At 45.1% G+C, this 14,087-nt stretch overlaps 1 protein-coding gene across 1 annotated transcript; it reads left to right on the top strand.

The window, feature by feature from the left end:
- Positions 1 to 932: 932 nt before the first annotated feature.
- On the top strand, positions 933 to 10,280 carry SOD2 (superoxide dismutase 2). Its single transcript, XM_043457080.1, has 5 exons — positions 933 to 1,093; positions 1,475 to 1,677; positions 5,331 to 5,447; positions 7,166 to 7,345; positions 9,486 to 10,280. The coding sequence occupies exons 1-5, from the start codon at positions 1,071 to 1,073 to the stop codon at positions 9,629 to 9,631; spliced, it is 669 nt and encodes a 222-aa protein (XP_043313015.1). The 5' UTR covers positions 933 to 1,070; the 3' UTR covers positions 9,632 to 10,280.
- The last annotated feature ends 3,807 nt before the right edge of the window (positions 10,281 to 14,087 follow it).

The following is a 14,087-nucleotide window of genomic DNA, read 5'->3' as shown; positions in this document are numbered from 1 at the left end:
GAAAGACTCCTCTGTTGTACTTTTTTTATATTACTTCTTTTATATTCTCCCAGCAAGCACTCAAGACTTTACTGCTAAGGCCTGGTAATCAAAGCATGAACTTTGGGTTCTAATCCTGACCTTTCACTTATTAACGGTGTGACCGGGGCAACTGGTTCATTAAGCGGGAATCAATGATGCCTATCCTCGGGGTGAAACAAAGGTAAATGTATGTAAACTCTGCAGCGCAGTCCCTGGCACGTGGCGGGTGCACGGTAACTCTATTATCAGGTCTGGCGGAGGTCCCAAGGTCGGTTCACTCGGAAAGACGCTCACAGTGGTTGGAGAGGCACCGGCCCTACACCGTCCCAGGACCAGGGCTCTTTCCTGCGAGACCGCTTCGGCTCCCTGCTGCGCTCCGATGCGGCTCCCAGAAACACGAGTCTTTCCTCTGGGCTGGGGGCGGGGGGGGACCGGGACCCCGAGGCTAACCCCATCCGGACCCCACCCCACCCCGGCCGCGTCCGGGAAGAAGCGGGAACGCAGCCGCCGGCAATTCCCCGGCAAGCCAGTGGGGGCTGGGTCCCCCACCCGCGGGCCGCGCCGGGCGGTGCCTTCACGGGGCGGAGCCCAGAGCCGTACCATCTCTGTCGGGGAGCCGGGGTTGGGGGGTGGAAAACAGCGGCCCTCCCTTTGGCGACGCGCAGTCGCAGTGGGGGGCCCCGCGGCTCGCGCATCCGCCGGAGAGACTGCATGGCCTCTCTTTCTCGCGTGCGCTGGGCCGGGAGCGCAGGCGGGGCCGACCCCAGGGCCCCGCACCCCACTTCCAGCGAGTTGGGAGCGGCGCGCGCAGGAGGGCGGGGCCGCGGGGCGCGGCGGGGGCCGGGGCCGCGGCGGGCACGGGGGGCGGAGCCGCGGCGAGCTCGGGGGGCGGGGCCGCGGCGGGCGCAGGGGGCGGGGCCGCGGCGGGCGCAGGGGGCGGGGCCGCGGCGGCGGTGTCCTTGCGGCGCAGCCCGGGACACCAACGCATCGTCGCAGGTCAGCGCGGCGAGGCGACTCGATCTCCGAGAGGCCCACGGGCGGCGTCCACCATGTTGTCTCGGGCGGCGTGCAGGTGAGGCTCCGGACGACGGGCGCGGCGGTCGGTCGCGATCCCGGCGGGGGCCTCGGTGGGTTGGCGCCGCTGCCCCCCACCGGCCCGCTCGCGCCGGCCCCGCGGGTTCCGGAGCACCTTCGGGGTCCGGGGCACCGGCCTGCGGGCAGGTGGTGGGCCGAGCGCGTCCAGGTGCAGCCGGGTCCGCTGGACCACAGCTTGAGTTTCAGGCTGGAGACTGGACGGGCGGCGGGCCGACTGTCCGAAGGCGCCCCCCGCCCCCCAACCCCGACCTCCTCCTTCCTGGCGCGCGGGTCCACTCGCGGGGCTGCGGAGGCGCGCTCGCGGGGGAAAGGTGGCTGCGCGCGGGGCCCGATCGCGCCGGGTGTTCTTTCTCTGCAGCACGAGCAGGAGACTGGTGCCGGCCCTGGGCGCGCTGGGCTCCCGGCAGAAGCACAGCCTCCCCGACCTGCCGTATGACTACGGCGCCCTGGAGCCTCACATCAACGCGCAGATCATGCAGCTGCACCACAGCAAGCACCACGCGGCCTACGTGAACAACCTCAACGTCGCCGAGGAGAAGTACCGGGAGGCGCTGGAGAAGGGTGGGTGCCGGGCGGCCGGGCTCTGGGAAGCGGGTGGCGGGGCGCTACGCGGCGAGGCGTGCCTGGTAAAGACCAGTGCCCCCCGGCGCCGGGCAGAACCAATGCGCGCGCTCGCGCGTGGACCTGGGGGCGGAATTCACAGGGAGAACAGCCGTTTCATGGGGGAACCCAGGCTTGCATTTGTATGCCACTCTTTATTTTCTTTTATATGCCACTCTTTTGAATTGAGTGAAAATATAATACGGAGTTGGTGTTTTTCTTTTTTAGAGGAGCTCAGTTGACAACCCGTAGTGTGTGAACTTTGTGTTTTGCGTCTGGGGCCGTCTATGGGAAAAAGATGTCTTAACGTTTCTATACAGAATAGTTATTACATTTTTGCATGAGGGAAACCGTTGTTTCCAGGCTGTACGTGTGGCTGAAGCAACACAGTTAAAAGTGTATTTTTTTTTCCTAAAATTTTTCCCCATTTATTTTAATTTGGAGTATAATTGCTTTACAATGTTGTGTTAATTTCTGCTGTACAAGGACATGAATCAGCTATGTTGTCGTTAGTCGCGCCGTCGTGTCCTAGTCTTTGCGACCCCATGAACCCGCCAGGCTCCTCTGTCCATGGGATTCCCCAGGCAAGAATACTGGAGTGGGTTGCCATTTCCTTCTCCATGAATCGGCTATAGGTATACCTATATTCCCTCCCTCTTGAGCCTGCCCCCAACCCACCCCTGTAGGTCATCACGGAGCACCCAGCTGAGCTCCTTGTGCTATATAGGGAGCTTCCCACTAGCTAGCTATTTCACCTGTGGTAATGTACCTCAGTGCTACTCTCTCAATTCCTACCCCCATCTCCTTCCCACCCGCCCTGTCCAGGAGTCCCTTCCTTCTCTCCATCTGCGTCTCTATTCTTGCCCTGCCCATGGTTCATCAGTACCAGTTTTCTAGATTTCATATATCTGCGAATTGAATTTCAGTCCTGAGGAACTGGTTGATTGCATTTTAGGCAGTGACTGCTTGTTGACTGGGGACATCTAGTGGAAAAAGGCAGCATTTCAGTCTGGTCGTGTGTGAGGTTATTAGGTAAACAAAAAGAAGAGGAAGTTACCACATTCTGGAAGATTCACTTGTGACCATCAAAGGGATGGTCTGAGGAAAGAAAAAGGTTCTGAGTACGGGAAGAGGTTCTATGATTTAGGGAAAAAACAACTTCGGGAAGAATGTGGTAATGGGGAGAGGCTGGGGTAAATCCCAGTTGTGAAACTTATTAACTGCAAGACAACACATGACACCTATGAATGCCTCTTCGATATTTTAAAAACATCTTAAATGTCAGTCCTTGTGCAATAGAAGCTTTGCTTATTTAATGAAAGGCCCTGGGAAAAAAGCTTTACTTTATCACAATATATTCTACTGTGTTGCCTATAAGTATCAGTGGCACTTTTGTTTATTTAAACAATTATATTTTAAAAACCATTAAGGAGTTACATTTTCATGTTTGAAAATTTGGGAAAAAAGGTGTAAGGAAAAGAACATCGTCAATTTTATCAGAGGTGAGTATCATAAATATTTTTCAAACAAATGTATATACTTGACTTTTATTGTATTCAACAGAGGGAAAAAGAACTACTGTGAAGCCAAAGAAAACGTTGAGCTTCAGGAAAATGTTCTTAAAAGCAGACATTAATCCCCCCAAATTTCTATTAAAATTTAAAAAATGTTTATGTAAACTTTAGGAGATTGTAATGAAACTAATTCTCAGTAAGTAAGTTTCTTTTCCATTAGAAATAGTTACTGTTGGCGTTAAAAAAACAATATAAATTCTGTATTTATTTTTAGAGTGATCCTCCAAGAAAAATTAGTAAGGGAAACACTGATCTGTCAGGAAATTATTTTGTAAGCATAGCAACAAAAGTTGGTATCTTCAAGAGAACTCTCAAAAGATTATCTGTGTGTTTAGATATCATTGGCCTTCTTTCTGAACTGCTAAAAACTGGAGGCTTTATTGTTTCAGACAGCACCATTTCTTTTTCTTTTTTTTTTTTTAGCACCATTTCTTATGTATGTTCTTAGCATGCACCCTAACAACAGAAATAGAAAACTTCTTTTGTTACGTAAGCTCCCCAAGGGCAGAGTTCTGCTTGGTTGTGTGTTCTTCACTTTGGGATCTTGTGAGTCATAGGAACTTAGTACTGAATAAGGAAATTCCCATCTTTCCTAATAGTTTTGTTAGTCTGTACCTTCTTCAAGGCGTAGAAAAAAATATCTTATTCTGCCTCCATGTTTGGCAAGGTAGAAAAAACAGCTGCAAGTATGCCATTATTTTTAAAGTACAGAGGTCAGAGTTCTTTTTCTGTAGAAACTCCATGTAGTATCGTGAGTGCCTGCTATGTTGTAAGGCGATATGTTGAGCCTCAGAGACACAGCAGTGCACGGAAGTCCATTTCTTCGCTGGGGCGCTCCTTCCATGGAGAGACGTGAATAAGAAAATGTGCAGTGTGTTGGGCTGAAGTCCTATCGAGGAAAGCAGAGTAGGGGAAGTGGTCTGGAGGCGGGTGGGCATTCCCATTTAATATTGTGGTTAGAGAAGCCTTCTGATGTGGTTGATGCTTCAGTGGAGACTTGAGAGGGAATGGGGGGTGAACCCGGAGGTTGTCAGGAAGAGTGTTCCAGCAAAGGCTGCAGCGGTCAGTGGAAGCCCTAAGCTGGCCGCATGCCAGGCCGGCTATCTAAGTGCCGGGAGAGGCCGCTGTGGCCTGAGCTGGGCCAGCAGGGAGATGCAGAGGGCTCTGTGACACGCACCCCTGTAGCAATTGTAAGGACTTGGGGTTCACTCTGAGAAGAGCAGCCTGCAGAGGGGTTTGACCCCAGCTGTGCCATGACCAGTTTGAGGTTTAGAGAAGCCCTCTGACCGCTGTGTTGAGAATAGACCATAGGGCGGGTGTGGAAGCAGGAGACAGTGGGAGATGGGGACACGGAGGTTGGAGGAAGGGATGAGGTTCTGGATGTTCTCTGGCTTTGCTGCTGGGTTGGATGAGGGCTGTGAGAGGAAAGGAGTTACAAATCACCGTGTCATCAGAAATGCCCTGAGCAAACACCTGGCACTCACTGAGATGGGGGAGGCCTTTGGACAAAAGAGTTTGAGGTTGAAGGTCAGCGGTTCAGTTTTGAGTAAGTTGAGTTTTTTGGTAGTATAACCACGCTAGTAGGTGGTTGTCTATCTAGAGCATGAGAGTTGAACATTTTCCATATAGCCTGTATATGGAACCATCTATTTTATAGCACTCCACTATTTTCTTTGTTAGGTCATTTACTGAAATCTTTTCTGTTTGAGAAAACCGAGTTCTTTGAAGCCCAGGAGTGAATTTTCTACTAGCTTTGCCACTCTTGGCCACTAGCTGTTTGCCACGTTATTGATTGAACTGAAAATTCACTGGGACACATAATTTGGGGAAGGCTTTTTGGGTTTTTTTTGGTAAAATACTGAAATGGTGAAGTTTTGGGACCAGTTGTTCTGTCACTCAGTCATGTCCGACTTTGCGACCCCATGGATTGTAGCCCACCAGGCTCCTTTGTCCATGGGATTCTCCAGGCAGGAATACTGGAGTGGGTTGCCATAAAGAGCAAGAATTTAAAGAAAATATGTTCGTATTTTAACCTTTCAGGTGATGTTACAGCTCAGGTAGCTCTGCAGCCTGCGTTAAAGTTCAACGGTGGGGGCCACATCAATCACAGCATCTTCTGGACAAATCTGAGCCCTAACGGTGGTGGAGAACCCAAAGGTTGGTTTAAACTGGGGCAATCTTGGCTTCATTTTGTGCACAGTAGGAATGACTTGATTTTCTTAAGTTACCTTCATTCTCCCTGAGGTATCATGATGGCATCTCACAGCAGAGAGTACGGCAGAGTTGTAACTTTCAGAGGGGCACGTGCGAGAGTGCAGAATACATCCAGGGAATTATGCACACACGCACACACATAATACCACATGTAGTGGTGTCTCCTGGTCAGAATGCACTGTGCATCAGGGGAAGACTGAGTTTTTAGGAAAGATGAATTTTCATTTACTGGCTCTAGGCCCTGGGATAAGATGTTAACCATTCCATATCTTACTTTTCTTCATCTGTATGATATGGGGATAATTATAGAGTTGTTTTAAAAATTATGTCATTATAGAATAGTGCCTTTTGCTATTATTTTACTACTCTTTCTAACTGATAAAAAAGTAAATTGTCCCAGAAGAATAGGTTTGCCAGGACAGTTGCAGGTAACCAAGGAGTCCAGAGCTGCTGGGCTTGTTTGCTCTGCTTGTTCACTTGACTTCCTGTATGGTGCGTGGAGTCCTGTAACTTTATCCTTCCCATCCCAGGGAAGGTATGGGGCATAAACAGAGCTCTCCACCTTTGTCTCTGGTCTTCTGGCATCTACCTTTAGTTTCTGAGGCATTTTTAATCATATTCTAGAAGGCACCTTATGCATTTGAAATAAGAAATTTCATTTGAAAGTAAAGATGACTGGAGGAGTAAGTATAGGGAGCTGGAGAATTTTTTTCTGAGGTAGATCTTCAGACCGTGACTTAATACTTCTGAGGTGTTGAGAGTTACCAGAATATCTGTGTTCGTATGTGAACGTACACCTATGTTCATCCAGCAGGTTTTGGCACTCTGCCATTTTTGTGTTATCCATGCCCCTTTATCTCATCACTTGTGCTTATAATAGATGATTACTTTAAAAATTAAAAAGAAATTGAATATTTATTTTTTCGGCCGTGCCGGGTCTTAGTTGTGGCATGTGGGATCTAGTTCCCTGCCAGGCAGCAAACCTTGGCCTTGGGGCATTGTGAGCACAGAGTCTTAGCCACTGGACCACCAGGGAAGTCCCTCGATGATTACTTTTAGACCATTAAAATAAGTAATATTTTTGGCCTAGTTGATTTAGTTGATGTGCTCAGTCTAGAATTGTATTCTGTATTACTACAGAATAAAAAGGGTGATAACCCTTAAAGTGTACCCTTCGTTCACTTAAGAGGCAACATCACTCTTTTTAAAATGATGTAGTAATTAAGATAGGAAAGATCTTGGCTGCCTTGGAGAAGCAAATCTCAGCCATAACATTTAATTCCCAAATTGAGACAGAGTAGGTAGGGTAGGATTCAAAGTAAAATCTTCTGTTGAAGGGAAAAAAGAAAGCTAATGGAAAATACTGTTTTCTTTCCTTGTGGAACTAGCACTGTGAGTGAAAAAAGTCCCTCTAACATGTTTCAGTAACACACACGTGAATTACAATTCTGAGACCTGCTGACTGTCGTGTCAGGAGGAGTGACGCTGTGTTTTGTAGGCTCGCTGGGTTACGTAGGGTTTTCTGTGTTGTCTAGTTGTGTCTTGGGCCATAAGACAATAATATTTGATATATGTACTAAAATATTTTATTGTAGTTGTTGTAATCTCTTCATTCATGGGTGGTTTTTGTAACCTTTTTTTTTTGTTTCTGTTTTTAATAGGGGAATTGCTGGAAGCCATCAAACGTGACTTTGGTTCCTTTGCCAAATTTAAGGAAAAGTTGACTGCTGTATCTGTTGGTGTCCAAGGCTCCGGTTGGGGTTGGCTCGGCTTCAATAAGGAGCAGGGACGCTTGCAGATTGCTGCTTGTTCTAACCAGGATCCCCTGCAAGGAACAACAGGTTAGAATTCTTTATTCTGGAGAGATGGTTTGTTATAAAGCATTAACTGTGAATTGAAGACTAGCAGTGTTTAAACCTTCCTGAATACGTTTTGAGCAGATCTTTGGAGCCGATACCCAGAGTCTTGTGTGAGCAAAAATGCTTTCCAGGTCCTTGATATTTTATAAAATTAGCACATGTAATTTTAGAGATACATTAACAAAAAAGATTTTAAACATAAGCTCTGCTTCATTTGATAGATAATTTGTACAGAATAATTACATGCACTGGAATAAAAATCTAAGGTTAGATAAACAACATGAAGGAGGAAAAGAGACACAGGCTGGGTCTGACTTCAAACCTTGGACTCTCCTCCCCTCTGCTGAGCACCTGTGGCTAAACTGGGACCAGAGCTCGGGTTTCCAGAGTCTGCCTTGCCTAGGGCTTTGGCGCAGGAAGAGACTGGGCTTCGAAGCTACAGGCTGGGCTCACGAAATCCTTTTTCATGTTGAGCCAGATGGAAGTAGCAGCTCTTTAGGGAGTAGGCCTAAGGATCCAGCAGTCAGCTGGAACTCTGATGAAAGGTGATCGCATCAGTCAGCAGTTGGTCTCGTCCTCATTTTCCTCCTCTGCACGTGTCAGGAGACTTCCTTACGTGACTCACTGCCCCAGGTCTGTCCAGATTTAGCCAGAATCTAAGCCGATCTCTTTGGAGCCACAGAATTGGGAAGAACAAAGATTTGTGAGCCCTGAGTGTTCTAGAGTCAGGTACCTGACCCAGAAAGCTGTGATTGGTGAATCTTAGCAACACTGCCTTCTCCCCGCTTGAAGAAAGCCAATAGGAATAAAGATAAATGAAAGTCATGGCAGTTTATTTATGGGAAAAGTCTTGTATGAATTTTGTTGCCTTAATTATAAATGATTAGTGGCACACCTCAAGACGGATTTAGACACATTGTTTGATGACTGTTTTCTTAGAGGAGGACTTAACCATTGGAGAGGTTTCTTTTTTTTTTTGGCTGTACTGTGTGGTGTGGGATTTTAGTTTGCTGACCAGAAATCAAACCCATGCCCTCTGCAGTGGAAGTGTGGATTCTTAACCATTGGACCTCCAGGGAAGTCCCTAGAGAGGTTTCTTAAATGAATGTTTTGTAGATTTAGCTAATTCCAGGCAAGAATACTGGAGAAGGAAATGGCAACCCATTCCAGTATTCTTGCCTGGAAAATCCCATGGACAGAGGAGCCTGGCAGGCTACAGTCCATGGGGTCACAAAGAGCCAGACACGACTGAGCGACTTCACTTCATTTCATTTCACTTCATTTAAATTACTTAATTTCTGAAATGTGCATCTTTTCCTTAAGTCTTATTCAGTTTTCCTTGTTAACTTATATTAATATCGCATATAAACACTTTGCTTCATTTATTTATTTTATTGAACTATAGTTGGTTTACAGTGTTGTGTTAATTTCTGTTGTACAGGAAAGTGACTCACTTTTATTAATTATCACACATACACATCATAAATGCTTTGTGCTCTCTGTGACTAGCATTAGCCCAGGGGAGCAGAGCAGGTTTTTCATAGCCCCCCACGAATGCACAGCAGCTTTAGAAGGTACTCAGGCACGCTGGAGACCTGAGTTTGATCCCTGGGTTGGGAAGATCCTCTGGAGGAGGGCATGGCAACCCACTCTAGTAATCTTGCTGGGAGAATCCCCATGGACAGAGGAGCCTGGCAGGCTGCAGTCCATGGGGTCGCAGAGAGTCAGACACAACTGAGTGACTTAGCGTACACATGGCCACGACTGCAAACGAATCACACCCTTTTTGAGACTCCTAGTAAGGACCACTGAGAACTGGCTCTTGGATAAATTTGTTGATTTTAAGAATACCTGTTAAATACTGTGGTTAGTTGATTTTTCCCAAGTCTGTTTCAGTTATTTTTCCTATTTATCACATTTTCTTCTTCCAAAGAGTAAAGCTTAAAATCTTTTAGGATATTTATTCTTATGCAGATTTCCTATATATATCATATATAAGAAACTGAGAAGAGGTCGAGAATGTGGCCAAGGGTAATTCTGTGTGTGTAGGACGGTTAAAGCGAGATGCGGCATTTCAGAGTGAATCTCATGGTTTTCGTTTCTTTCTCCTTCTTTCCAACAGGTCTTATCCCCCTGCTGGGGATTGACGTGTGGGAGCATGCTTATTACCTTCAGTATAAAAATGTCAGGCCTGATTATCTGAAGGCCATTTGGAATGTGATCAACTGGGAGAATGTAACTGCAAGGTACACGGCTTGCAGCAAGTAAACCGTCAGCCTTACACTGAGTATGCCAAGCTCTTTCTGACTATTTTTTCAGAGAACCACATAAACCAGTAAGCTGCTCCATTGTAGTGTTTCTGAGTGTGGCTTGTTCAAATATTTGATAAACATAATCTACTGCTATGGATAATCTCTTTTAAAAGTTTGTTATTAGGCAACTGTTTGAAAATGTTAAGTGCTTTGTATGATTTAGCCTTTTGATTGAACATTTTCTTTGGAGAGCTAAACTAGCTAGGAGGTGGTAATTGTCATCATAAAACCATCAAAAAAACTTCATCCCCATGAAGCCTTTCTAATCCCGTTCAATCGCAGTTACAGAAAATCTAATCTTTTTTGCCCCAGTTGCTTAATAATAAAATATTAAATTTATTTCCCAAGGGAAATGCTTAGTTTTCTATTGAAAATTGCTCTATTAGTAATCCTCTGTCCAGTATTTTTTCTGATAGTTGCCACCCCGTGGTCTTTAATTATTTTCTGATCACATGTTACATAGGGTTAACACTAACCATTTTGTCATTAAGAATATATATGACTTGATTGCTGAGAATTGCTTTATTATGAGAAGGAAATAGTAGCGCCTCTGAATTTTTCTGTAGCAAGAAAAATAAAGACTTTTGTGAAATTTTGTCTTGAAACACAAAAGTGTGTGTTGTCTAAGCGCTCAAAAGGGACAAATTATGGCCTAGTTAACAATGACAGGGCTGTGGCCACAGAACTTCTGGCTGGGCACTCACCCCTCTTCCGGGTCTGTTCACGACGCCTCCCTCTCGAGAGAACCAGGCTGGGTCAGGTCCTGCCTCCCAAGTGATGAAAGACACGTTGGTTTCTGGATGGAGTCAGATTCATGCCCCCCTCTGGAACATTTATTTGCAAAGATATGTTTTTCAGTAATTTCATCCATTTTGAGTTTTTTTTTTTGCTTTTCTTTTAGAAAAGATACAATCAATATAGAAGCTTTATATTGCTTTATTGGTTTTTGCAATAAAAGGAAGATTACCCCTAATTCAGGGACACAGCAAATTACATTCCTGCTTAGTTTTTTCCACTGGAGCTGTTCCGTGCAGCAGGGTCTTTTTTGTATTTGGCTTCACCTTGTCAGCTGTTCCATGTTCTTCATCATATCCCTCCTCATCGTTAACGGGTGTATAATACTTTATCAATTGGACACTTCCTAATATATTTTACAGTCCTGTTACTGAAGATTTCATTTATTTTGTTACAAATAATGCTATTATTTGTGGCAGTCCACATAGCTTTTACCTTTCTGTTGGAATATTTTCTCTCTGTAGGTTTCCTTTCTTAAACTATTTAGTAACGGTGTTTTCTCAAATTTATTTTTTCATTTAAAAAGTTTCCCCCCAACTCTATTATCTGTGGGGTTTTTTTTTTTTTTCATGGAAAAATGGAGTGACTTAGCAGTTTCAATATTGAAGACTGAAGTATTTTAAAAAATTTAAATTCAAGGCACTTTTCTTTCAGAGTTCAATTAGAAAAGCAGTCTTTCTGAATTGTCAACCGCATTTATGAGACTAGTGTTAACTGTGTGTGTGTGTGTGTGCTTGTGGATTGAAAATGACTCGGAGACTATGATTGCCATCCTTTATATATCAAGTAGAGTGGCTTTCATGGAGCACAGCTAAGAGCTGAGTGACCGCAGCTAACATATATCTTACATACACACATATGTGCCTGTGTATCTAAAGGCAGTTGTGTGACCACTGGTTATGTGTATCTTGTATACAGATATACATGCCTATATATATAAACAAGGCAGTGAACTCTGTAAACAGACTATGGAGGAAATAGGACCTTTTTGAAAGATGGGCTTTTGACTACAAGTAGTCTTCTAGATCATGAACTATCAAAGATAATGCAGAGACTACTGACATATCAAGCTGTTGGACTCTTACTAAGCTTTACGACTAACAAAAAATTCAATGTTGAAATTTCTATGGGGCTCTATTTTTGCTTTGCTTGTATTAAGTGACAACAAGGGAAAGCATACTGTCCTCCACTAAAGTTTTGGATTTTAAGAGACTTCAGATGACATACGCAATACAGATTTTAATCATCCAGCAGAAAATAAGATTCTAAGATTCTGATTAGCCCTGTTTTTCATGGTAGAAAAGAAACAGAAAAGGTAAAACAGCATTTCTTCTGGAAACAGCGAGGAAGGGTTTTGTGACCGAAGCAGCAGAGCCCGCTGTAGTCTCAGATGAGCTGCAGGAACCTTCCTTAGCGTGATCAGGGCTGCAGGTGAACAGGACGAAGGACAAAGGGTGTTTGTGAAACAGAACTGTTGTGTAATAATGAAACTTTTGATACTGAGAAATTACAGCTTCACTGCAAATCTCCGATTCATGATTCTAAAATGAGATTTGAGTTTCTGTTGAGTGCCTTGAAAAAGTAACATTGAAATCATAAAATTTAAGACTGACATATGCTATCAGTCACATCTTAAAACAAGGTAGAAGTATGCATTTTGTTTCTTGTTTTAATTGCAGAGTAACTACTCTTTGGGAAAGCTGTGAGGTAGCTGTTTTATAAATGACATCTCATTTTCAGTCACGCTCTCACAATCCCATCAAGCTAACGTTCTGTGTTCTAAGGTAGATGTGGTACCTGCTAAAAATCCTGTAAGGTCCTGTAAAGTTTTCATTTAGCTATTCATTAGAGAAGCATTTATTTTCATAATGTAAGTGTGAAGTGTTTTGATTGCCAATAAAAGAATCTGTTCGCCATCAAAAGAGGTCTTTATTAAATACATGCGCCAGAATATTTATAATCCTACAGTGCTTTATCATTTTTACTGTAGGAAAGGAATAATAAATGATAGGTAGTTGAAATTTTACTCTAAAAACCCTGAAGACATATGAATTCTATCTCCAGTATTAGAGCGTTTTATATGATAAATTATAATGTTAAAACATCTTTTGTTTGGTCATGTTGTGTGGCATGTGGGATCTGTTTCCTGACCAGAGATTGAACCTATGCCCCCTGCATTGGGAGTGTGGTCTTAACCCCTGGACACCAGGGAAGTCCCAATCATAACATCTTAGAACATTACCCAAACACAGAATCTTGTCTTAACTCTAGGAAAAAAGATTTTTACCACAAGGACAGAGGAGCCTGGCAGGCTGCAGGCCATGGGGTCGCAAAGAGTCGGACATGACTGAGCGACTAACATCATATCACATCTTGAGTGATTATATTTTATTCACTTGGGTGTTGGAAAGTATGAGATTAGTGAAGCTCTCCCCGGGCTGTTAGTCCACCTGACTCTTGAGCAACTCAGGTCCTTAGGAGCGCAGACACTTCACAGTCAAAAATCCGCCTATAATATAGAGTTGGCCTCTGACCAACTTCGGATCGTGTACTTTGTGTGTTTATTGAAAAAGATCTGCGTGTCAGCGGACCTGTGCAGTTCAAACATGGGTCAGCTATATACTCTTGGGAAGCAACGTGAGGTTTGCCCATGTTTGGGGAAGCCACGTGTCAGCACACTAATATAGCGTGCTTATATTAGTAATGTACGCTTCTCTTGAGCAGCTTCTGGAAGACACTTGGAAAAAATAAGGCATCTCAACTTTAGTCTGAAAGGGAAAGAACAAAGGCCTCGTCTCTTCGGTCTGCTCACGGTTGTCCCCCGAGTGTCCCGTGGCTGCACCCCGCACCTCCACGCAGAGTGTGGCTGGCATGTCATGTTTCCTCGGCTCCCATGAAAACATGAGCTCCAGGAAGGCCCAGGGCAGAACGTCCCTTATCATTCGTGTGTCTCTGGTATGGAGCACACAATTCTGGGCCCACATTAACATTTTTTATTAAATGATGTGATTTGATAGAACATCATGGAAATCAACCCCAAATACTCATTGGAAGGACGGATGCTGAAGCTGAAGCTCCAATACTTTGGCCACCTGATAGGAAGAACTGACTCAGGGGAAAAGACCCTGTGTCAGAAAGATCCCCTGGAGAAGGGAATGGCAGCCCAGTCCAGTATTCTTGCCTGGAGAATTCCGTGGACAGCCTGGTGGGCTACAGTCCATGGGGTCACAAAGAGTCGGATACAACTAAGCGACTAATGCACTGATGCTGGGAAAGATTGAGGGCAGGAGAAGAGGGTGGCAGAGGATGAGATGGTTGGGTGGCATCACCAACTCAGTGGACAGGAACTTGGACAAACTTTGGGAGATAGGGACAGGGAGGCCTGGTGTGCTGCAGGCCATGGGGTCACAGAGTCGGATATGACAGTGACTGACAACAGCAACATTATATTGTAAATACATGTATCCTCCAGGCTCAGAAGTTACTAAAGCCCACAAAGCAGCCCCACAGAGTGTCTGTGACCACAGGGCCTTTGCACATGACTCAGAAGAGCAATGGGTGGTACTGGGAGGCCTGGGCCCCGGTCCTGATGCTTTCAGTACTTGTGTGATATGGGT

This window comes from Cervus canadensis, chromosome 33 (genome assembly GCF_019320065.1).
Source record: "Cervus canadensis isolate Bull #8, Minnesota chromosome 33, ASM1932006v1, whole genome shotgun sequence".
In the NCBI taxonomy this organism is placed as follows: Eukaryota; Metazoa; Chordata; class Mammalia; order Artiodactyla; family Cervidae; genus Cervus; species Cervus canadensis.
The sequence above is the reverse complement of the archived record's forward strand: the minus strand, read 5'-3'. Positions and strand labels throughout refer to the sequence as shown.

Excerpts from the sequence above, each read along its gene's own strand:
- SOD2 (XM_043457080.1), top strand. The coding sequence starts at position 1,071 with ATGTTGTCTCGGGCGGCGTGCAG. Across the intron at positions 5,448-7,165 it reads CGGTGGTGGAGAACCCAAAG|GGGAATTGCTGGAAGCCATC; the intron begins GTTGGTTTAAAC and ends TGTTTTTAATAG. Across the intron at positions 7,346-9,485 it reads TCCCCTGCAAGGAACAACAG|GTCTTATCCCCCTGCTGGGG; the intron begins GTTAGAATTCTT and ends TCTTTCCAACAG.